The following is a 26,765-nucleotide window of genomic DNA, read 5'->3' on the forward strand; positions in this document are numbered from 1 at the left end:
TATATACTAGAGTGATGTGAAAATAATAAAAGTGAGATATTTCATGGGAAACTTTGGGGGTAAGGTTAGGACTATAATCTGCAAGTTATCTGTAAACTGCAAGCGCCACTGGCAAGTAATCTCAGGGCGAATGGGAAATGTGTTGAAAAACTGTTCTTTATTCTGAGATTATCCTACTTTCTTGGAATTAAAATGTCTTTTACTTTATAAAATGATAGGAGATGGCATGTATTTTTCAGTTGCTGTTCACGTGCCCTTTTAAAAATTAAAATCAAACTTTCCTGGCCAAATAAAATTTTGAAAACCCTAAGTTTTCTGAAATTGTACTGGCCTACAAAGTCCCAAAGTTTGGAAAACGTAGTCTTTAAAACTCTAAGGAACTGGGAAAACTCCGATCTTGAGCCTTCAGCACTTCTCCCCATTAGTCTTCCTTCCAAAGTAAAAAAGAGAAGAAATTCACAGCTTCCTCCTTGTCCCTACTACTGGCATTCTTTCTTGAATTCTCCAGCATAAGAAAAACTATAATTAATGGAGATGACTGGGAAATATGGAATATAACCAAATATCAAATTTTAAAATTCCATCAGTGATTAGCTTTGAAGTCTTGGGAAACCATTTTAACCTCACTATATCAGAGGCTCCTCAATATGTTTTTCCTTGTGTATAATAATAATCATAATAATGGTAATACCTATAATCTATACTTAAGCCCATCACTTCCCAACATAGGCACAATAATATTGAGGCCAGCAAAAACATGAACAGCACTTTCAATGCTACAGAAGACATAGTCTACCTTACTTCAAGATACTATTTACATTTACACAAAAATTTAGGCATGTTATATGTATAAAGAGAAACATCGATTATTATGTCTGTCTCAGCCCAGAGCACACAACCAATACTATTATTTCAGAAATAAATTTCAGCTTAAAATAACAAGGTTGCCTGAAAATGTAACAGGAAAGTAAAAAGCCCTCAAACTCATTAGTAATTAGGAAAAGTAAATTAAGACCACAATGTGATACTATTATTTACCCACCAGATTGGCTTAAACTAAAAAGACTGACAATACCATATCTTCCAAGAATGTGAAGTAATGGGAACATTCATATCCTGCTGGAGAGCTTATGAATTGCTATAACTACTTTGGAAAACAGTCTTACATTACATACTAAGACTAAAGAACTATACCCTGGAACTCAGCAATTCTGTTCCAGATACATACCCCATAGAATGAGGAATACTGTACACGATCAGTGTATACGATCAGTGTACAGTATACCAAAACATACAAATTAGAATGTTCACAGAATTGTTCATAATAGCCTCAAATTGGAAACAATCTGCATATCCATATACACCACAATGTAAAAAGACAATATGGATTATTTAACACTATTAAGGCCAATAGACAAACTACTGCTACATACATAATGCCGAGTAAAAGCAGTTACTCAACAACAAAAGATATAGCATGACTCCACTTATGTAAAGCTTCAAAACAGATAAAACTAGTCAGTATATTCCAATTATAAGCTAAAATGGATATCAAGGAAACCATTATCACAAAACACAGAGAGAGGTGATCAGGAGGGGTGAGAGGACTGTGATCCTGAAGGGACAAATGGGAGGCCTCTGAGAAATGGCAATGTCTTATTTCTTGACCTAAGTAGCAGTTACACAGGTGTTCACTTTATAGTTATTTTTTAAACTGTGTATATACTTTATATAATCTTTTGTATAAAAATATTATATCTCACAAAAAAATTGTAAGGGGCTACCTCCTGAGGTGATAGATTATCCTATCACATGATATGTTTAACCAGAGCTAAAGGTTCACATATCAGAGCTGTTATAGCAGGAATTCAAGTACTGGTCAGGAATTTGAACGAGATGGCCAACAGAATCCTATGAATCCAGATATGCTATGGCTCTATTTTCATACCTTGTAACGATGATTCTTATGAACACTATTCTGGAAGCAGTCCATACAAAGTACACATGTTGGATCAATTGCACAGTCCCTGAAAAAGATTAAAAATTAGATTCCAAAATTTACTATTCCCACTGATGCTTAAAGTATGACTATAATATGAATGATTTTCCTGAATGGTGCACAAATTGAATATAAAAATGCTTCAAAAACTGAATTCCAAATAATTTTAGCTATATTTGAATGTATAAATTTGGGTATTTGGTTTTGTTTCTTAAATCGTCCTCATTACTTTGAGCTTACATATGGTTTCAAACTGTTGTTACGATTAAAAATTTGTTTTGTGAAAAATGACCAACTTTTTTTTATATCAATCATCATCTTACCCTATTACATTTATAAATATATCCTATAAATATTGATCATTCATTGGTAAATAAAGCTTGGATACCAAAGACAAAATTCATTAATGTAAGCATCAAAAGAGCAGGGATTTCTATTAATTTTATATATTAATATGTACTAAGCACCTAAAACAGTGTCTGGCACATGGTAAGTATTCAACAAATAGTTAATGAATAAATGAAATGCAATCTTTTTTAATCTCTTCACTAATAACAACCTTTAAAATGTACTATTTTATTAATCATTTTCAGGGAAACATTAAGAAGAATATACAGTAAGTATAAAATTGGGAAGTTTAAGAAATGAATTTTAAAAGGCTAATAGGAAATACAGATTGCCTAAAATACATAAGATCTACTGACCTACTTAGCAGGATTTCTAAACATCAAAAGTATTGACACTTTGAATGAAATAGTTATTTGATGGGCATAGAGGAGACTGTCCTGTGCACTGTAGAATGTTTAAGCAGCAACCCCGGCCTCTACCCAATAGATGCCAGTACCATTCTCTCAGTTGTGATAATTAAAAATGTCTCTATGACACATTCGGAAAAATGAGGTCTACAAATGTTTACTATGCTTTACTTGAAACTGATTAAGCTTTCATTTATCACCTAAGCTGATAAATGAAACTTAGTATGCTCTATATCAAAATTTTGCCCAAAGATGACTTTTTCCTAAGAATAGGATAAAGACAGTATGTTCTAAAGAAATATTAACTATACATCAACCGGTAAAATCCAAAATTATAGTGAAGCAAAAAAAAATTCTCTGTATTTATAAAGTCTGGAAAATAACACTCTTAACCTAAGCTACCTCTAATAAAAGAAGAGACTAAAAGTGCTGCTAGGATCTAAAAGTTGAACATTTCAGGCAGAAGTAGGGAGTAAAAAGCTTTCTGTGCTATCATGATGTTTTAAGGCAACTGATCTCACAAAGGACAAAAAGCCTAAAGTTTCTTCTATCCAACAAAATTCCAGCTGTCCCCAGAGGTCCACAATCCTTTGGCACAAAATCTCACTTGGTGGCAAAAAATGACCTGAAATGACATGAGATTATAGGACTTATTCACATTTACTGTGAATATTCGCAGATTTCTTACAGAAATGTGTTTGATTTTACGATTGTGCCTTGCTCTGCTGGGGAAGCATTCACAATTCTGAAATATATCTGGCCCTAAGGGGTTCAAATTAAGAGTATGAGACTATGTAATAAACAAGGGGAAAATCTGTCACATATACTTTTAGAGAATAGGAAGAAAAAGTGAGAGAACTAGTTAAGTCATGTTCAGAAACAAGCTATACTAGCAAAAACATACTTATAAGTGCATAATAAAAGGAAGTTAATTAAGTAGGATTAAATATACTATAAACAGTAATAAACCAATGAAATAGGTACAAAGTACCAAGACTGTAATCATAACTAATCCTGTAAATTTCTAATTCTTACCTACAAGAATATGTTGTCTCTCCACTTTTGAAAACCTTTCCACAGAGTTGAAATGCTCCACTATGTTTTAATTTCTCTAAACAAATATCTGGATCTTCTCCAAATAAGTACCATTCCAGTGGAGTGAATACTGACGTTTGTATACTCTCCTCCTGCTTTTCCAAGTCTGGGTCCATTTCAGCAAAATAAATTTCTGGCACCCATTTTGCCAAATGGTGCAAGAAAGCAACATGAAAATCAACTTCCTGTTCCCACTGCTGAAAAAAAAAAAATGAATAGACTCTGTTACAAGTTCCTTCTTAAAAATCTAGAGGCACCAGTAAAGGCACAATTCTGTAATTTCAAAGAAAGTGATTTACAATATATTCTTATTTTATTCTTCACCAATACAAAAGGAAAGTGGGTAATTTCTTTTTAAAAGCCTTGGCAATAATGGCTGCTGACACGTACCACAGATATCTAGAAAAAGAAGACCAGCTAGGGTGGATAAGAATTACCCTTCCCTTCTGGAATGGCCAAGTCTTGGAGTATAAAGGTGACTTCATTATCGGTCAGAGGCTGTCCAAAGAATTCCCTATACCCTTAAGTTTAATTGTCTTAAGGAACCAAAGCATTTAAGGAGAGACAAAAATAAATGAGTGACAAAGAGCTTTTAGAATACAAAAAACACTAACCATAAAAGAAAAAAAAAAAGGATAAATTAAACTTCATCAAAAGTAAAACTTTCTGCTCTTCAAAAGAAACTGTTACAGATGGCTTATTTGCACATGAAAACATGCTCCACATCAATCATGAAGGAAATGCAAATTAAAATGACAGTGAGATAACCATACACGACCTATTAGAATGTAGGTAAAAAAAATAAAAAATAAAAATAAAAAATTGATACCATGTATCAATAAGGATATAGAAAACTGGAAAAGGAAAGTACTAGCAGGAATTCAAAATGGTACAGCCACTTTATAAGACTTTAGAAGTTTCTTATAAAGTTAAACTTACCATATGACCCAGCAATCGAACTCTTAGGTATCTACCAAAGAAATGAAAATTTAAGTTCACACAAAAACTCGTACATGAATAATACAGCAATTTTATGCACAATTACCCAAATCTGGAAATAGTGAATTATAAACTATGGTACATCCAAACCAGGAATACTACTCAGCCATAAAGGGAATGAATTATCAATACATGAAGCATCAAAATTCATCAAAAGAAGTCAAACACAAAAGGCTATGTACTGCCTCTTAGCAGTTAGAACCATATTCATCTTGAAAGCATCTATGTGAACAGAGCGAAGCCCATCTTCTGTACCAAATACTTGATTCTCAAGCTAAGTGGGTTTAACAGACATTATCTGCAAATTTCACTAACATTCCCATTCCACTCTTATCTTCAATCAAATAAGACAGCTTTCCAAGCATCAAAAAATGCCCTATTTAAAAAAACATTTGGAGATTACTCACTGGCAGTCTGGGCTTAAATATGAGGTCTGATTACTCCAACAAGCCAAACATTTTCAATGTCATTTATAACAGCAGGCTTAAATGAACAGAAGCAGGGGAAACAAGAAGATGCAGAGCATAACTCTCTACTATCAAACCAACACTGGCAATTTAGTTGCAGTTAACACCCTTACAATTAAATTAATATAGTTCACTTGAAATGGGCTGGCTTTCTGGTTTTATTAGTATTTCATACATTTTACAGTTACATTTACATTTTAATATCTTTACACATTTAAATAGTCTAAATTTTTTTAAAAATTATAGCTTTGTACTATATGATTCCATTTATATGACATTCTGGAAAGGGCAAAACTTACTATAGAGATGGAGGACAACACAGTGGTTGCCAGAGGTTGACTATAAAGTGGCAGGTTGACTATAAAGTGGCAGCGATGGAATTTTTCAAAGCAATGAAACTATTCTGGTGACAGTTACACAACTGTTGGCAATTGTTGAAACTCATAGAACTGTACAATAAAAAGTTACTTACTTTATGTAAATTTTTAAAGTAAATTTTAAAAGGTCATAATTTAAAAGATTGAGAGAAAATATTTGCAATAATAGACTGAATACTTCCCCCCAAAGATATGAACAAGGCAAGGATATCTATTCTTTTCTATTCAATATAGTGCTGGAGATCTTAGCTAGTATAATAAGACTAGAAAATAATAAAAGGCATGACAACTGGAAAAGAAGAATTAAAACTGTCTCTATTCACAAAAATATGATTACCTTCTTAGAAAATCTTAAGGAATTAATTTAAAAACACACATATAAGAACTGTAAGTGAATTGAGCAAGCTTACTAGATCAATATATAAAAATCAACTGTATTTCTATATCCTGGCAACAAACAATTGGAAAATGAAATTTTAAAAAACAGCAACAATAGCATCAAAAACCAAAATATTTGGGCATTAATTTAATACAATTAATAAAATATGTGTAAGATCTCTATATTGAAAATACAAAACACTGAAAGAAATTTCTAAAACATCTCAGTAAATGATGTGCTACATCGTGTTCATTGATTATAATGTTTAATAATGTTAAGATGTCTATATTTCTCAAATATTATCTACGGAATCTACACAATATCAACAAATTTGTTTGTAGAAACTGATAAGCTGATTCTAAAATGAATATGGAAATGTAAAGGACTTAGAAGAGACTTATACTACCTGATTTCAGGACTTACTGTAAAACTATACTAATTGAGATAGGGTGATATTAACATTAAGATAGACATATTTATCAATGAAACAGAAGAGAGCGTAAAAATGAATCCACGTATGTATAGTCAAAAGGAATCAACAATTCAAAGACAGTATTTTCAAAAAATGGTAAAAGAGCAATTAGAAATTCTTATAAAAAAATGAACTTCAACTCATATGTCACACCATACACAAAAATTAATTTGAAATGAATCATAGACTTAAATATAAAAGCTAAAACTCTGAAACTTCTAAACAAAAACATAGAAAACTCTTGACATCCTTAAGGAAGGCCAACGTTTCTTAGACAGGGCACAAAAAGCACTAAGCATGGGAAAAAAATGGATAAAATGAACTTAATCAAAATTAAAACCTTTTGATCTTCAAAATGAATAACTGATATCCAATTCTGCTACTCATTATGCATTTTTCAAAATTTCATATAACCAAATAATGAAAATGAATTTTGAAATGGATATATATTAAAATGAACATGCCTCCGCTTCTTGAATCTAGCTACACCTTCTACAAAATTACACAGAAATGGAGGCAACTAAGATGTATACTTATCATACACTAACCCAACTTACCAATAGGGCAAAGAGTAGCAACCTACAAATTATATAGCTAAGGCACTGGCTCTTTTGGCACAGGAACGACCTGTCCCAAGCTAGGAGACTGACTGCAGGTCAATGAGAAGTGTTACCTAGGCAAAAAATTATCAAGAGAATGAAGGAACAATAGCAAAAGTAATAGGGATAGAAAATCAGAACTCTTTGGTTTGTAATAACAAAGGCTAGATGTTTATAATATCATTAAGAGTTTTGATAAGGTAAACATATACTTGTTCACTATATCTTATAGTAAATTAGAAGGTACCCTCCTTGAAGTGTTAAAAACAATTTTCAGGGCAAAGAAAAGAAATTAGAACTCTGTTTAGCTATAATAAACTCATAAAACTTGTCCAGGGAGTTTTATAAACTGACATATGAGAGTTTACATAATTAAGTTAGAATTAAGAATTTACACAAAGTTCCATAACAGGTAACTTTAAGGAAAGTTACAGATATTTGTTTATATATAAGACTTTCTGATTTGCTATCCTGAAGTTCAATATGCCTCTACGAATAAGTTCAACTTAATAAAACTTTACATAAAATATTACATTAAAATTAGGCATTATTGTAGAATTAAACTGGATTGTTTTCTCTGAAGGTAATTTTGAGTTATTAAAATTTTAAATTTATATATCCTTTGACCCAGAAATTCCCACTTTTAGGAATTTATTCATCAGATAGATAAACACATAAAAAGAAACATACACAAGTATTTTATTTACACATGAAAACATGCTCAACATCATTAGTCATTAGGGAAATGCAAATTAAAGTGACAGTGAGATAACCCTATCCAACCTATTAGAATGTAGATAATTTTTTATGATAGTAAATGACTGCAAACAACCTAAATGTTCCACAAGAGTTGACTAAATCATGGTACATAAATTCAATACAGCCATTATAAAAAAGGAGAGGGCACAAATCTGTATGTACAGATACGGGACATTCTTCAAGTTATATTGTTAATAAAGAAAAGGCGAAGAATATTGAGTATAGTGTACGCCCATTTATAAAAAGAGGAGGAAGAAGAGAAGGGGATATATCTGTAAATGTTTCCACTTCAATAGAAAATCTCTGAAAGGATTCAAATAAAATGTTAACAGTGGGAAAAGCCCTGGAAAGAACTTATTTTTCACTGTGTACCTTTTTTTTACTATGTCTATATGTAACTGTGTGTATGTGTATAGACAAAAGTTAATGTAAAATGTGTTAAAATTTATCTATCTATATATGAATAGATGGATATGGACTCTATTGAAAAGCATTTTAAAGCTTTCCAATCTACACGTTTAAAGTACTAAGTTATTCATAGCAGCAAAAAAATGAATGTCCATCAATAAGGGAATAGTTTTAAAAAGTGTGGAATCTATCGTCATTTAACAATACGTGAAGCCCAACTGTGCAAAGATATGTATTCTAGTGTATTCACTATAATGTCACTTGTAACCATGAAAAAATAGTCAACCTAAATATCAATCAATAAAGGTACATTTATATCATTCCATGTAATCAGAATGTCATAAAATGCTATAGATTGGAAAAATCAAGTTTTAAAATTTTCATTTTTGTAAAGAAGAAAACTAAATTATCTATATATAAATTTCTACACATTTGAGTTTCCAAATTCAACATATGTACATCTAAACATACGCTCTCCTAAGCAGAAAAGAAGGGTCTGGAAGAAGCATCAAACTGTTAACAGTTGGTTACATGGAAAGAAGGAACTGGGGGAAGGTCTAGGACTGTCCATATTTTATTTTAAAAAATATTACACTGTTTGACTTAGACAAACAACATAACAAGTGTCAACATTTTTGCAATTAAGGGGGAAAAAACTCAAAAAAAATTGTTAAAATATAGTGTACCCAGTTAAAATGATACAAATAGTCTCAAAGTATCTCCCTGGATACTTATTAATTACAAAGAGAAAAATAGTAACTATAAAATAGAGAAACCCTATTAATACCAAGTTAATGAAGTGATTTAAATAAATATCACCACAGTAAAAAGAAATATTAATATCAAGAATCTTTTAACATGATGCACTGAGAAAAATATGGTACCATTTTTTTGTGTGTACTACTTTTGCCAAAAATGTATAACTTCATTCCAATCAAGAGAAAACATCAAACCCAAATTGAGGAACATTGTACAAAATAATTGCTCAACACTCTTCAAGTGTCAAAGTCATCAAAAACAAGGAAAGACCATGATACTGTTACAAACTGGAAAGGACTAAAGAGAATTGACATATTGTTACAGACTGGAAGAGACAAAGGGTGAATAACTAAATGTAGTGTGGGACTGTAACAGAAAGACATTAGTGGGAAAACTGGTAAAATTAAAATAAGATCTGTAGTTTAGTTAGTATCAATATTAACTTCCTGTCCTTAATAATTGTAGTATGGTTATGTAAGATGTTAACATTAGGGAATAGAGGCATGAGGGAAATGAGAACTGTTTGTACTATTTTTGCAAGTTTTTTGTTAAGTCTATAATGTGTTGTAAATAAAAAGTTTTAAAAAACTGACATGAATGTTTATTTACTAATGTGGAAAGGCATTAATAACATACAGTTCAGTAAAGTAGTTTACAAAGCAGTATGTATAAAATCTCATTTTGGTTAAATATTACATATATTTACATGGGGGAAAAATCAGGAGGAATATATACCAAAATGTTAACGGTGGTGGTTAGTGAGATTTTAGCATATTTTCATGAAATATATTTGCTTATCTAATGTGAATAACATCCTTACAGTGATTTATATTTTGGGGGTAACTTTTTTATTATAAAATTAAAAATATTTTACTTAAATCTTTTTTTGAAAACTATGTCTTCCAGTATTCTAACTCCAACTTCTCTAGGATATTCACAAACCAGTAACTTATTTTCTCCACATATCTGGCAACAACTTTAACCAACAGATAGATAATATCTAAAGATCTATGGTATACCCAAGGTTCTTTTCTTCAAATAGCATTAAATGAAAAAAAAAAAAAATCCTGTATAGTCAGTGCTACATAACAAACAAAAAACTCTTCTGTTCTACCTAATTATGGAAGGCATAGAACTAGTTCTTTTCATGAGAAACTTGAGAGTCAAAACCTAAGAGAGCCAAAAACCTAAGAGACCTTCTGGTTCAAGCTCCTCATTGTAGAGATGAGAAAACTGAATCACAGCAAAGGAGTAAATTGGCTTGCCCAAGATCCAATATGCAAATTAGTATCAGAGTCGGGAACAGAACTTAGGTATCCTAACTCCTAGAATTCAGTGCTCATTCTACTTAACCAAATATAAACACACATTTCTTTCAAATTTACCCTTAAGATCTACTCATTTTCACTTTATTACTAAAACAAAACAAAAAACAAAGCTTTGCCTTATTTTTAATTTTTTCCTCCAGATGAAGCCTCTTAGTTAACAACTGCCTAACATTCCTAGATGCTACTAAAAATTTTATCTGTCATTACATGTGTGAAGAACTGATAGTTTAAAATGTTATCTTTATACTAACTGGTTGATTTGGGCAGAACGTCTGGATGTTGATAACTTAAATGCCCTTTCCACTGATCTTACCAGTAGTTCTTTGTCCTTCCATCCCCACCCCAGCTTGGCTATTCCTCGAGGTCGATTTAGCTAGCTCAAGGCTCACCTCCCTAAACACTTTACTAACCAGTCTAAGAAAATTTCTCTCCCCGTAACACCAATAGGAAGGAGGTACTTATTCAGTACCTATACCTCTGCCAGATAGTATCGGTTACCTTTAAATGTGTACATATAGTACCTTCAATCAGATTGTCAGCTCCCTGAGGGAAGGACCTTTGCCTTGCACATCCCTGTATTCTCACAGGCCTAACACAAGTACATAACAATAGTCCTTGATCACTATGAATGTTATAGAATTCCAGCCAGAGAGAACAAAGCAAATAAATGTCGATGACATTAAGCTTTCTAAAACTTTGTTTATAGAATTTGTATAGGAGATAAAATACAATTACACTCTTTCACAAAATTTTTCCTAGATGATTGCCACAACCATGAAAAAATTTTTTAAATTTAAATTAAAATTTCTTTTTTTTTTTTTCAAGATAAGAAAAACCACACGATGTATTTTACTGGGTGACATGTTCAGGAACTTTAGGGACTAGAGCAGGTCTGCTTTTCTTCTGCTTGGCTGCTTTTAGTTTTCCTCAATTTGAGACAAGAATAAAATTAAGAATTTTTAATATCAATATCCAGAAAAATAAAATACTTTTTCCAGCATTTGCAGTTAAGAGGTTTTCCTTATTGTTCTCTGAAAACAAGTTCTCACAGTATTTAAATTCCCAAACATTCCAAACATGTCCCTCATCCCCAGGGACTTGGATGCCTGTTTGGGAACATCGTTCTGAAAAAGAAATTTAAGTATAGTGTATAATTCTTTTTCTAATTCTTCTGTTTTAAAAAGTAGTAACAAAATCTGGAGGCTCTAGAATTGGTCATAACAAGTACTGGATTGGTAATTGGAATATCTCTAGGCACCAAGAAATCTTTAGGTTAGTTACCCTATAGGGAAATCCTATATATAATGCATCTGATAGTAGCTCTCTAAGCTTGTCTGAACACTTCCTCTCAGCCAACTTCCATTCTTAGAGCTCACAATTAAATCCAAAACTACCTTCCTGTTACTTTTATCCTATGCTGCCTGAAATAATCCAATATAATTTACTCTGCTCTTTCATCCAAAATCCTTTTAAATAAATTAAGATAACCATTTTATCTTTCATTAGTCTCTTCATTCTGGGGCTAAACTGGAACATAGAAACTAAAGAAATTTGGCCATCCCTTAATGATATGGTATCCAGACCACTCTCCATTTGATTACTCTTTTATAGAACATATACAATATGCCTTCATACAGGGAAATGGAACTATTTATTACCTTCTTTATCCAGGGCACTAAATTGCTTTACAAGATCACAATCTTTTTTTTGGCAGCCATATCTCTTTATGACTTAGTGAGCTGTAGACAACTAAAACCCTTAGATCAATCACATATAAGAGACCTAGTCCTATAGACAAATGACTCTAGGTATAAGGCTTTACTTTCATCACAATTAAGTTTTACCTTATTAGTTTCGATGCAATATTCAGCCTAAGATTTGTTTTGTCTTCTAATAAATTTGTTATCCCTGCAAGCCTTGTGTTTGTAAGTATGATGAGAAAGCCTACTATTTCTTCATGGCATTGATAAAGTAGGCTGGGTGAAATATACAGTCATGTGACAGACAAGGCCCCTCTCTTTTCTTTCCTGATAAAACATATAAAAGTGTCAGAATTTGGCTTGGAAAACATCCTGTCCTTCCTAAATTATTCTCTTCCTTTTTCTGCTCTGACCATAGGTTCATGCTTCAATTTTCTAAACTTTCCTTGAAGTATTTGGATGAATGAAATCTACTTTCCTAAACTCTGGGATACATATCTCATATTCTCTTTTTACTGTATTGAATATGTATTTGCAAACAAACTAAAATCCTTTCGTTGCAGACAATTAAAATCCTTAGATCAATCCTTAGACTATAAGGCAGAGTATGTGTGTATTAAAAAAATGGATAAATTAATAGATTTTTCTTTCTGTGGCTAAAGTTATTTCTAGCTTTCCCATAAATACCAAAAGTTCAAAGGCATTTTCGAAGGTAATCCAAAAAGACGTAGTAAGTGGTTATAGCCCTACTCTTCCAAACAAGTCAAATAAACTTTGTTCTGAAGAATGGCATTAAGTAAACTATTAGAAGGTGAATTACATTCAAGTGATTAATATTAGACCCCATCTGGACAGGGCCTATGTCATTTCCAGATAGTAAGTAGGCGCTTTGTTAAGTATAATAACTCTCCTGGAGTCTTTCAGTAACATTTATTTGGTAAAGCATATTTCCATAAGCACTTAACTTATTACAGCAGTATAACTTAACATTAAAAGGATAAAAAAAAAAGGCTGTACCAAATGCTTTTAAAAACCAAACTCATCAAATAACTACGGTTTCTTCAACTGGAGGTATGTTAACTCAAAATACCTTAGAACGCATAGGAGTTCATAATAAATCACCTGGGACTAAAGAGGTCTTAATATTTTGTCTTAAGCCATCTAAGACAATGGTTTAAAAACTTTAAAAAACTTTATCAGAGCATAGCATACGATTAACACATTTAGAGAAATGGGTAAAATGATGGCAAGGGAAATCTCAGGTAATCCTCAAAGCCAGCACACATGAAGGATGTGCAGGATACTGCACAGGTTCGTCCTATGTCATTGATTTGTATACATACCTAACCGGACAGACTCTCTGCATAGTACTGAGGACAAAAACCTCTTTACTTGCAGGACGATGTGTTACTAAACATAAGCAGTCAGTCTCCAGCGCCAACTCATCTATACTAAGTTACTACTCTTCCCTAGCCTCTTACAGGTAGTGAGACAGAATCTGTCCCTCTGATCTGTAGTTTTAAAATTTAACTTCATATCTGAAGCAACAGAATTTTGTACTAATCAGAATTTGTCCTAACTGCTTACAATAGAAATTGGGAGATGATGATAAAAAACAACAGGCACTGGGCCCTGCTAATCTAGTGACAAAGCATTTTAGTTAGGACTCAAGAGACCTTGGTTGTCATCCTAGTTTTCTCACTCTCAATCAGTGTGTCCTTACTACAGAAAGCTGTGCTCTGGCCTAAAATGATATAGATTTAAGTTTCTAAGGAAAACTGCCTCCACTGAAATTAGCACATAACTTCATTCCTTCCTCTTTATCTCAGTATTTTAGAGTTAACTATCAAAAAGATTATATTACCTTTTAAAGATCCCCTACACATATGAGACTGTAGATATTTTAATTTTTTCCCCTTGATTTGCATGATTATTGTGCAAACAAAAAAATATTAAACTTTTTTTAAAAACTAAAATCTCCCCATTTGGGTACAAGATAACTTTGGAGAGTAATGGAAATATTCTATATGCTGATTTGGTGGTAGTTACACAGGTATATACATTTGTCAAAACTAATTAACCAAATGCTTAAAATGGATGATTCTTATTGTACATAAATTATATCTCAACGATATTTTTAAAATCCTCCCTGTTCAATTTAAACTTTTTAGCCTTATTATCTCTTAACCTCCTCAATTCCTATTGCCTCCGCCTCCACTCTACCTTAGCGGATGTCTCCTCATTTTCATTCGTTCATACATTCAACAAAAATTTTGAAGCATTGTGCTAAGTGCTAGAGATAAAGATGTGAACAGGAAACAGTTCATACTAGCAAAGAGTTCAATGTCTAAAAGAAAAGAGAAACAGCAAACAAGCAATGCTGTCTATCTTTAGGCAAATCCCTAAGATATACCACATAGGGCAAAAGTATGAAAGGGGTACTACAGGAACACAGAGGGACATCTCACCTAGCTCTACCATCACAAACACCTGATGCGCTTCCATGTTCTAACACTCCAAAATTCCCCTTTCTGACCATAACACTCAGTTCTTCCACTTATGTCAACATCATAACCTTTAATATCTCAAATCCCACCAATTCCCTTGGCTTTTCTTATCTCCCTATTCAGCCTGGACTCCAAGGTTACCTGTTACCTTAATATGTTCCCTCATTCTCTCCTCTCTACCTCTATCCACATCTCCCTCCCCCAATCACTACCAACCTTGCTAAAAGAAATCACTGATGTTGATCCTCAGTTATTCATTAAGAGTATGTAAATGTCTGTTATATCAAGTGCATACTGGGATATATTAGTGAACAAGTCTGACATGATCCTTGCCTTCATGGAGCTTATATTCTGGTAGGAGAGACAGACATTAAAATAAGTAAATAAAGACAATATAATAATCACATATTGTAATAAGTGGTACAGTGAAAGAAATAAACAGGATGCTTGCTCTGACAAAGAATAAAAGAAACCCATCTCTTAAACAAGATAAATATCTAGGAAAAGCAGAAGGAAATACTCTAGGAAAGACAAAACAGCAAACAAAGGCACAGGCCCTGAAGCAAGATAGAGTGTGGGACTGTTTTAGAAGATAACAGGTCAGGGTAGCTAAAACTGAATGAGGAGAAAGTAATAAGTGAGGGGAGATGTAGAGGCCAGATCGGGCAGGGTCATGAATGACTTGTAATGAGTTTAGATTTTATTCCAAGTACAGTGGGAAACCACTGAAGAATTTAGGCAGGAAATTGGCGTGATGTGATTTAGTTTTAAAAAGATTACTATGGTTGCTATGATGAAAATGTACTGGAAGAGGACAAAATGGAAGGAAAGACCAGTTAAGAAGCCACTGCAGTTGCCTAGGTAACAGATGGTGGCTAGGACTGGAGAAGTAGAGTGGAGACAGAGATTTGTTTGTGTTCAAGAGCTATTATGGAAGTGTCATCACTGAGACGGGAATAAAAAAAAAACCCTTGCTCTGCCTCTCTCCCCAAACCAGGTCTTGCCTCTCAGTATATGACACACCCACAGCCATGAATGATTAAGCCAAAAAGTGGGGATCCAGATGTCATGTTTCTTCCCTTTTCACGCCTAATCCATAATGCTTCTACCATCCAGTGACCTCTCTAGTACAAGCCACCAACAATATGACTTGGGTTACTGCAGTAGCTTCCTAATTGCTCCCCCTGTTTGAAACACTTATCAGACATCCAAGTGGATATGTCAAGTAGGCAGTTGAATTTTTGATTCTGGAGCTCAGAAGTGAAATGACCTAGACATAAAAATTTGGGAACTGAACACAGACAGATGTTATTTAAAGCCACAGGACTGAACAGTATCACATAGACAAAGGATGTTGACAGGAAAAAGAAAAGAGCTTTGTACCGTGCCAGGAGAAATCTTCTGAGGTGGACTTAAGAAAATCCAGTGAAAGACAGAAGGCCAAAGTTCTGTCAGACCATTCCATATACTGTCTGATTCCCAATTTTTCTCAGTCCTCCTCTTCCTATATCCAATAAACTACTCTCTCCTAGAAACCACACCCTATGACACTGCACTACTCTCATATTCTATGGGCTTGGCTATTCCCTTTCTAGGACCTTCCCTGGTTCTTCCTCCATCTCCTGCCCCTAAAATTCAATCATTTGTCTCTCCTCCCTCCATGTGTGTGTTTCTCTGTATACACATACATACATACATACATACATACATACATATACATATACATACACACACACTCACTCTTTCTTCCTCAAAGATCTTATCCATTCCTATAACCTCAACTGTCAACTCTATACTGAGAACTTCCAAATGTCTAGCTAAGTCTTATTCAAAGTGTGGCCCACAGACCAGGACTTCAGAATCAGCAAAGGATGCTTGTGAAAATGCAAATTCTTGGACCCCACCCCAGACCTACAAAATCAATTCCCCTAATTATTCTTAAGCAATGACTTTTATAAATGTCCAATAATTTACACCTATTATTTCACCCTACTTGCATGTTAGATGATGTTAGGACTTTGAGAGCCTTCACATTTGCTGATAGCAGTATGACAGAAAAATGACCTGGAAACTAAAAAGGAAGTTTAAGGATAGCAGAAACTATAACCAGGGACAAGACTCCAGTGAAGTTGGTAAGATTTCTTAAACCTCTGTAACTGTCCCTATTTATTATTTTTGTTTTCCCTGCTTCTCAATAGTGATTTAAAATACCAATCATTCAAATGTTAAAGAATCTCTGAGTTTGTTTTGCTTAATAGCAAAGAAAAAGTAAACCGGGAAGCCAGTATCTTACTCCACTGTCGGGAAGTTGGCAGCTTAAAAAGAAAACGAAAGTAGGATGATATCTGGGGTCAAGTAGATTGAGGAATCCAAGCCAAAAAAGTGATCATGAGGCTAACAGTCACAGGTCTTCATCCATTTACATCACCCTATCTTGTATTAAAATTATTTGAGCATTTGTCTTTTCTATATCGCTGGACTGTGAGTTTCCTGAGGCTATTACACTTCTCTTGGCATCTATCTACTACTTTGCAAAACTGAAAGCCTTACCCAATGAAATCTATTATTTCTTGAAATGAAGAGTCTGCGACATAATTCTAGCTTGATTCCTATACCATTATCTCCAATCCCAAGTAAGTGATATTCAGATTGATGAGGTTTTACTGTACCACCTTGAGAAAATTAATATATCAAAGCTTTAAACAAACGCCATCCAACTCTGGCAACACAAAATTACAATTAACACTTCTGCCCAGCACAGTTTTCTCTACTCCTTCAAAGATGTAAAAAGCACAGGCTACCATTAAGACCAGATATTTCAGCTGCTTCTAAACTTTCTCTATCTTCTCATTTCTTATCTCAAATAGTGAAGTGAGGTTGCCTTACTATTTGGGGTAGACAGCTGCAAGCACTGCCCTAGCTGGTGGCCAAACCCTTATTCCACCTCCCTCCCCACCTGGTTTCTATCTCCCAGTCAGTCTCACCAGTCCCTGGGGCCAACTCATTTCTGGAGCTCACTCTGCTCTCTCATAAAACAATGCAGGGTTAAAATACTTCAAGAATGCTTTTATTAAAACTACAAACCAAAGAAACTCCAGAAAGAGGTGTATATATCCTACACTCTTCTATATGCAAGAATAAAGATAAACTAATGAAACGACATCATGCAGTGATCAAAATTTGAATATTTCCTATATATCTCCCCACTAAGATGCCCAGGGACATCCAGAATATTACCTAATGTTATCTACTTCTTAACCTCCTCGGCCAGCTTTCTCCCTGTCGCCAGACAATTGCCTCCAATTTGCTATCTCTGTCTTCCTATTCTTTCAAAATGCAAGGACGACATACAGATTCCAATATTAATTAATGGTATCACTGACTTGAAATGTCTGGAAGTCTGTTCTTCACCTTTAAAAAGCAGCGACAGATGACAGGTTTCTCCACTGAGAATTAGGCCTGGGTTCTCAAGATACTAGAATGAAGGACATAATTCCTACACCCCATACCTTGACATGAGTTGACAGTAGCGGCACACCCTGACACTATCAGGCCTCACCCAGCCAGCTATGCAATACAACACTTGGTTCTGAGACCCGTTCTCCCATCGACAAGGGGGGGTTAGCACTGCGTCTCTCGGAAAATGGCTCTTCCTCCAACCCCTACACCAGACCATCTAACATCAAAGGCTCTTTCTACTTCAGGATAGAGACATGCTTGAGCCCGTCACCACTAATAAATGACAAAATCATTATACTCCATAGACTTGGCCGGCAGGAATGTGGGTGATGACTAACTTTTTTATTTGGTGGCTTCCTTCCAGATCAATCCATACGACGCCCCCTCCCCAGAGCCGCCATAAGGGGAAAAACCCCACATCCTACCGAGAGCGGCAGGGAGGGGCTAAAGGATACAAAAGGAACTTGCCCACAAGGACTTACAGATGCCAGTAGCTGAGGGGTCTGGGGCAATTCCGGGCCGACTTCCATCCTCTCCGCACCCCCAGCCTCCTCGTCCGCCATCTTGAGGGAAACTGAAGCTCGCAGTTGCAGACCCCCGGCCGGAGACAAGCGGAAACCTGTAGCCGGTCCAAGAGACGAGGGACGACACTTTTACGACGGCCCCTGAAGTCGAGTTTGCCGCAGACTCGAGCAGCGGCTTCCGGTCTGTTTCCCGGAAGCAAGTGTTATGGCCCGTAGGGTTCTACTTCCGTAAGTTCTTAGTCATAGTGCTTGGTGGGTGACTCCTCGTATATCGTTTCGGTTCTGGGAACTGTTGTATCTAGAAGGTAAAAAACAAATTCAGCGTCCATTATAAAAGGAAGAAAACTGTCAGGGGCTACGTGAGAACCCGTTCTGGGTCTTTTGGTGTGGGTGTGTATTGTCTCTCAACGTACCTGCAGTGGTTCCCCAGAGCCCACAAAATGAAAAAGCACTAAAAACTATTCCGTCTTTAGAAGTGTAGCCCGTGGGCACTTGCACATGCGCACAATAACACTCGGGCCAAATTTCTTTTGGGGGGGTGGTAGTGAAGAAATAACGAAAAATTGGAAACCTAGTCATTCATCAGTAGAAGGAAGACAGAATAAACATGTTAATCCGCATTATGGAACACCATGGAGCTCTTTAAAAAGAACAAGGTAGAGCTTATGAAAAGATAAAGATAAATTAAGTGAGAGAAAAACAGTCAAGTTGCCACAAACTATGTATTTACGCTTACATTTAAATACGAAGGAAACAGTCTGAAAGGGAAGAGAATAAACCAATAGTAAACTCTGAGGACGGGGAGAATAAGGTAGTCAAGAGCTACTTTAGCTTCATCTGTATTGTTTTAAATTGCTTACAAAACATTTAAAAATTATTTTTAACAAACGGAAAAATAAAACTCAACGCGTGGGAAATAATAGTTAACTAGGAATAGATTAAGTCATATCTTAACATCAAAATACATCAAAATAATTTTTAATGAATTTGAGAGTATACTAAAAAAAGTAAAGTAAATATTTGTATACTATTGAGATGTAGAGGGCTTTTAAAAACATGAAAGGCAGAAAATATATAAAAAAACTAATGTAATTTCATTAAAATTTAAAACACATATTAACACAAATCTAAAAAACTAGGATATAAATATTTGCAGCCTATATGACACACTAAAAGATAAAATCCCAAAGAAGACTATTCCAAGAGAAAAATGGGAAAAATTCATAAATATTTAACTCACCGATTTTTATAAATACATGAAAAAACTTAAGTTTTGACCAGCAAACAAATGCAATTAAAAATCGAGTATCATTTATTGTCTGTAAATTTAGCAAGTTTTTCCTAAAAATAATAACCATTGTTGATAAGCTGGAAGGATATTCATTGTTATGTAAAATGCAAGTGTAAGCTGGTAAAAGTACTGTAAGGCAATATGACAATATTCAGAAGCCATTCTTTAAAAACGCATATTCCTCAGCAATTCCATTTTTAAGACTGTATCCTAGAGAAATAATTCAGGATGCAAGTGAAATTTTAACTAGATCATTATTGGTAGTGGAGAAAAATTAGAATGTAGATATCCAACAATAAAGGACAGTGGCCAAATAAACTATGGTCACTTATACAATGTAATACTCCGCAGTTATTAAAAATATTGTAGAACAGTGATTCTCAAAGTGTGGTCCACAGACCCCCTGTGAGTTTCCAAGACTCAGAAAGACTGAAATAAACTTTATAGTAATACAAAGTAATAGCAATACAAAGTAGTAATGTACCTTTTTTTTTTTTAATTATGTTGGTGTTTGTACTTACTGGTGCAGAGGTGATGGTGAGTGAAACTGCTGGCATCTTAGCACAAAATCAAGTCAGTGGCATCAAGCTAGTCACCAAAGTGAGACTAGAGGTAGTTTCTTCACCACCATGCTCTTGAAGTTAAAAGAAAAGGAGGAGGAAAAGACTGTTTGCCTTAAGGAATAAAATTATTAATGTCATCAAATCTCAAACTGTGAGTCTTAAATATTCCATACGATAAAATGAGAAGCACATGTAAAGCTTTACTGCTATGTACAAAAGTATGATGATTGACTTGAGCAGAAACACTTCTGTGACTGAGTTGCTAGCCGAACTAGCCACTTTTTTCATGGAACATCATTTTTAAAAGAACAGTTGACAGATACCACAGTTATTCAGACTTAGGTATTTGGCAGGCATTTTCTTAAATATGAACACGTACATTTTCTCTTCGAAGAAAACGCTTTTGTTGTCTGTGAAAGAATTTGAGCTTTTAAGTGAATATTTTGTGGAGAACTTGTATCTGCCACTATAAGTTTGACAAAATCCTAATGAAATTCGTTGTGGTATTAACACATGATTTTTGGGGAGGAGATATTATATAATAAAATGTGTTGACATTTGGAAGACTTGTTTAACTCAATAAACCAGTATTTTCCAAATCACAAATTTAGGTGGTTATAAAACCAAGCATGAGTAAAAGATCCTTTCACATTACTAAATAGACCAATAAATTTTAATGTTAGTACAAAAATTTCACTGATGGGGTTTCAGATTGCACATTGAATTAATCTTTAAGATTTTACTATTTGCCCAGTTCTGGTGTAGTTTCAAAGAAGAATATCTACTATCTGAAAACGCTATTAAAGAACTCTTCCCTTTTCCAACTACGTATCTGTGTGGGGCCAGATTTTTTTCATATACTTCAACCGAAGCATAACATATAGGTCGAATGCAGAAGCAGATATGAGAATTCGGTTGTCTCTATTAAGCCAGACATTGAAGAGGTTTGCAAAAATGTAAAACATTGCCACACTATTCACTATTTTTTTTGTTTTAGAAAACGAATTTTTTACTTGAAAATGTTATTTATGTTAACATATGTTGGGTTTATAATTGTTATTTTAAACAAATTGATTTAAATTTTTTTCTGCTTTTATTTCTAATACAGTAACAATAGATATAACCCACATAAAAAGAAGATCTTTGAGGGCTCCAATAATTTTTAAGAGTATGAAAAGAATCCTGAGGCCATATAATTTGAGAGCTGCTATTGTAGAGGTGTTCTTATTGACTTTGGAAGATCGTCATTATATATTATTAGTTGGAAAAAGCAAGTTACTAAAACAGTATGATTCTATTTTTGCTTATCCCTAGGTTGCAGAATCATGAACATTTTTTTCTACTTTCTATATAACTGCATTTTCTGGCTTTTCTTACAATAAGTATTTATTACTTGTATTAAATGTTTTTTTTATCTACCCATTTTTTAAGATAGATAAAATAATTGGTGAGTAGATGAATGGATGGATGACAGATGCTGGGGAGACAGAGAGAGAGAGAGAGAGAGAGAGAGAGAGAGAGAGAGAGAGAGAGAGAGAGAGAGAGAGAGAGAGAAAGAACAAGAGAGAGAATGACAGAGAGATTGACCCAATCTATCCAGCTCAAAAAGCCTCCTTGATAATGGCATCCTTGATCTATCCAGATGTAATGGGATCTTTCCTTCCTCTGGCAGGAACTAGTAACTGTATACTTAGCCTCTGGGATCAAACTTTCTAGATTTGAATTTCTTTTTTACCACTGATGGTTGTGTAACCTTACTGAATAACCTCTCTGAGATTTAGCTTCCTCATCTATAAAATAGATGTGTTAATGAGACCATTTTCCTCAAATAATTGTTATCAAGGTTAAGAAAAATTCTCTACTTAAAGCCCTCGATGCCTGGCATTGTTCAGTAGAATGCCTGATAGTATTCAGGATAGACATTTTTGTTTTTATTTTGTTTTCTGGCTGTTCTGCATCCAGTGGCACTTTCTCAATTTAGTAGGAGGGGTGTGGGGACGTCTTTCCATTGCTGGAAGTCTTGTTTCCAGGAGAAAATGCCCCCAAATACGTGGTTAGAATTCATTCCTTGGTATCCTCAGGCAGCAATGCCCATTCTGACTATTCTTGATAAAAGACAATTTTGCCTCCTGCTTGGTCCTCTGCAGTTCATTGGGTTTCTACACTTTGCTTTTTAAGCCTGTCCCCAGCCTCCTGCAGAATCTGTAAGTCCTTGATATTCTTTAAATAGATTTTCTTTTTGTTTAAAATAGCTAGAGAGGTGGTTTTTATTTTTTGAAACTGAAAGATTCCTAGTTGATGCATTAATACTGTCTTATGTTGGTTTGTCATGGCCCTACCTTATCTTACTCTCTAATTTCTTAGTTCCTTGAGTGCAAGAACCAAGATGTATACATAGAAATGTCAACTACCATGTTAAGGACTTTAGAAGCATTTTAAAGAATGACTCTCAAAACAATCCTGTGATGTAGTTTCTATTATCATCATTACATAGACAAGGAAATTATAGCTTGAATAAGCGAGGTTGCTTGTTTAAAGAACTACAATTACTAAGTGACAAAACCTGGATTTAAAATCTAAGTCTGTCTGGATTTAAAATTTATGCCTTTAACTACTTCACTCTCCTACTTCCTATAAAGAAATTTTAAGTCTATTTTACCACTTTGTATGTTGTAATGTCTATTGTTAAATAAAAATATTCATCAGGTATTTGGCACACATTTAATATCCTGGTACATTTATATGAGACATTTTTTATAGGGCATGAACCAAATAAAATAGATAAAAACATGAATTATCGTTGCTCCTTTCTGATTTAGACCAAGGTATGGGTTGGCCTAGTTTAGAACAAAAATATAAATTTGTTTAATTCTTATGCAAAGACATACTTCTCTTTTTAATTAGCATCAGTTCACAGTAACCTTTCTGAGTAAATATACTACATGGTCATTTTGCAGGTGCCATTTTACTGTTCAAAGTATTATTAACAACTAACATACATTAATTAGCTTTCTTGACACCCCTTAATGACAGTTGCAAAAGTCATGCTCAGAATTATGTTTTCCTTAGACTATTTATGGGTTTTATTGGAGGTTTTCAACCTTGATTACACATTAGGATCATCTAGAACTTTTTAAAAATTTCAGTCTAGTTATTTTGATTTAATTAGAAAGGGATGAGACCTGACTATGTATATATATGTGTGTGTGTGCTCACACGTGTGTATTTTTTTTTTTTAAATCTCAAGAGATCCTAGTGAGTAATCAAGAGTTGAGAACCCGTGGGTGACTCCATTTCAACTGACCTCTTTCTCTAGGATTTTTTCTTATGTGGGATGATAGAATTGCCTACATGATTCCTTCTGTCTGGTACAAATCCTTGATATCCTTCATCCAGATTAGGGAAGAGCACGCTTCCTAATTAGTCACCCTATTTCCACTCTCTTGCTCATACTCATCTTCTATTCTCCTGCCAGAATTATTCTTAAATATAAATCTGGTCACTCCTACCTAAATGTATTATAAGATAAAATTTAATACTTAAGCATGTCATTCAAAGATTTAGTTTGAAACAATTTTTGCTAGTCTAATCTCCCTTGCCACCCCTCACCTTAAACTATCCACACTGTATTTCTCACCTACACCATACAGTCTCATACTTCTGTGCTTTTGCATAGGTTCATCAGTCCTTTGGCCTAGAGAGCCCCCTCCCAACCCCACACCTCTTTCTATGAAGGATTTATGGTTATTCTTTAGACTCTAACAGGCAGAATTGTTCCCTCTGTGCTTTCATTGCAAATTAAATGGCTAGAGTTAATTATTTAGATGCCTGCTGAACATGCTAGACTGTGAGCTTCTTGAGAGCAAGAATTCAGTCCCAGCTTTCTATCCGTAGTTCTTAGTGGCTGCCTACCAGATAATTGATGTTCAATATTTCTGGGGGCGGGGGAGTGGGGGAGGGGAGAAACCCTAAAATACAACACAGATACACATTATTGTAATCGAAATTTATAAATAGTTCTTAAAATACAGTCTTAAAAAATCAACTCACAGAATATGCATTGGTCTCACATAATTTCCAAAACCAGAGTTTTCAGTTTGAGAACTTATTAAAATGCAAGTTATGTTTACAAGGGATAATGTCTTATCAGATTACCTTTTAGTGGGGATTAGTTTAACAGATGATGGGCTTGTACATGGTATAGAGGTTGAGTTTCAAAAGAAGCTGACTCTGAAGCAGAGTTTAACGTAGGGTTTATTAGGGAGAATTCTTGAAATCTTAGAAAGGAAACAAAACAAAAAGTTTTTTTCCCCTCTTTACATGGTCATTGTTGAAAACTCATAATCTATGGATAAGCAAAGAAAAGAAAATATAAATAACCTATAATCTCATATAGTCTCACTTTCCCAAAATAACCATTATTAAGTTTGGTACATATGCTTCCAGGCTTTTTCCTGCGTGTTTGTATGTGTATGTATGTCTATGTGCAAAATGGCATTTTACTGGCAAAAACTCATCATGGTAATATTTCTGTATATATTAATATTTTCTTCAATGTTAAGAAAGATTACGGCATGGTATTCCCTTACATGGCTGTGTCATTCTGTTTTTAAGACATTGTGGTCCATTTACTGTAGTTTGTATCTAATTTTCTCCTATTCTAAACTATTGTGGGGATTTTTTGATAAATAAGTTATTGTAAGTAGAAAATACCGGGTCGAATAGAATGCACATTTTTATATTTTTCATTTTTAATGGATAAAGTAAAATATGAATTATATATATTTCTGATTGTATTATTAGTTTTAAATTTACAGTACATAGGTTAGACATTTATATAGTTTATAAAACAATTCCCCCCAATTGTTCTTTTTCTCCTCTGGCTCTCTACCTACCCATTACTTTAATGCTAACTACATTCCCTGTGCTATGCTCCCCATCACCTGTGACTATCTATCAACTACTAATTTGTACTTCTTTAACCCTTCACCTCGTCCTCCCAGTCTCCCAATCCTCCTCCCCTCTGGCTGTCACCAGGTTGTCCTTTATATCTGTGAGTCTGTTTTTGATCAGTTTGATCTTTTTGTTCTTCAGATTCTGCATATAAGTGAAATCATATGGTATTTATCTTTCTCTGACTTATTTCACTCAGCACGATAACCACTAGGTTCATCCATACTATTGCAAATGGTAGGATTTCATATTTTTTAATGGCTGAGTAGTATTCCATTGTATATATGACCCATAACTTCTTTAACCAATTGTCTGCTGATGGGCATTTAGGTTGTTTCCGTATCTTGGCTATTGTAAATTGTGCTGCCATGAACATAGGGGTTCATAGATCTTCACAAATTATTGTGGGGATTTTTTGATAAATACTTAGATGGATTATATTTTTTATTAAATGTTTCTTATAAGAATCTTGTACTAAATATTTTATACTACTAATGCTTACATTAACACATGTGCAAGTTAAAGAATAACAATAAAATGAATACCAGTGTATCCACAACCAGCTTAAGAAATAAAGGCTAACTTTTTTAATGGGGGCTAAAGCCCAGGATTCGATTTGATAAAGATGTACAATAGGTTCTTTGAAAATATAAGTTACATAAAAATTTCTGGACACAAAACTCCTATTGAGACTACTAGTCATGGAGAAGATCACAAGCTAAAAAATACAATCTGCATATAGAATGAAGTTTATTCACTGTCCGTACTCTGTAACTGTAAGCTCTCAGCATCCTGATCTCAGGAGAGAAGTTTGGCTTATGTGACACAACTATGACCTCACACAATTCTAAGAGAGAAGCTTTTCTTGGAAGGCTAACTTCTAAATAGTAAATAAATAAATAACAAATAAATAAATTTTCCAAAATATTTTTCTGGTAGTTTTTAGTTTTAATTGCTGAGTTTGGTGTTTTTTTAAATTTTTTATAAGAGCATCAGTCCTCTACAGTTTTATTTAAGGCTTGAGGATTCATGTTTCATTGCAAGGATGGAAGAGTGGCATTTGTATCACAGGAATGTGAAAGCTGACAATCTGATAATTGTTTTTCTATCTTTCCCATACATTTAAATACATGTAAACAATGGATTTGATGTTATCCCAACTTGCCTTGATTGACTTACCAAAGTGGCTGTGGCTATATGGCTCTTGTCTCTTTTACTCACTCATAAAATAGAATTAAAAATGTGATTATTTAATAGTGACCTAAGAGCAAGTCTTCTACTTTTATTTTCTCATTTATTATTTTTATTTTTAAAAATGTGGTCAAATATCCAAATCATAAAATTAGCCATTTAAAAATGTACATTGTATACA

At 34.0% G+C, this 26,765-nt stretch overlaps 1 protein-coding gene across 3 annotated transcripts in view; it reads right to left on the reverse strand.

The window, feature by feature from the left end:
• Positions 1-20,510, reverse strand: part of UBR1 (ubiquitin protein ligase E3 component n-recognin 1) — a 108,204-nt gene extending 87,694 nt beyond the window's left edge. The window contains exons 1-4 of one of the 3 annotated variants that reach the window (XM_016144950.2): positions 20,399-20,510; positions 18,545-18,884; positions 3,790-4,043; positions 1,949-2,027 (exon numbers count right to left, since the gene is read on the reverse strand). In XM_016144950.2, coding sequence (XP_016000436.1) covers positions 1,949-2,027; positions 3,790-4,043; positions 18,545-18,625 — 414 coding nt within the window. In that variant the 5' untranslated portion in view covers positions 18,626-18,884; positions 20,399-20,510. Of the gene's footprint in view, positions 1-1,948; positions 2,028-3,789; positions 4,047-18,544; positions 18,885-18,999; positions 19,053-20,398 lie in introns of those variants that run through there. The other 2 variants (XM_016144948.2, XM_016144949.2) reach the window with 2 other exon arrangements.
• Between the last annotated feature and the right edge of the window lie 6,255 nt (positions 20,511-26,765).

The sequence above is a fragment of the Rousettus aegyptiacus genome, unplaced genomic scaffold, assembly GCF_014176215.1.
Source record: "Rousettus aegyptiacus isolate mRouAeg1 unplaced genomic scaffold, mRouAeg1.p scaffold_m13_p_3, whole genome shotgun sequence".
NCBI classification, from domain to species: Eukaryota; Metazoa; Chordata; class Mammalia; order Chiroptera; family Pteropodidae; genus Rousettus; species Rousettus aegyptiacus.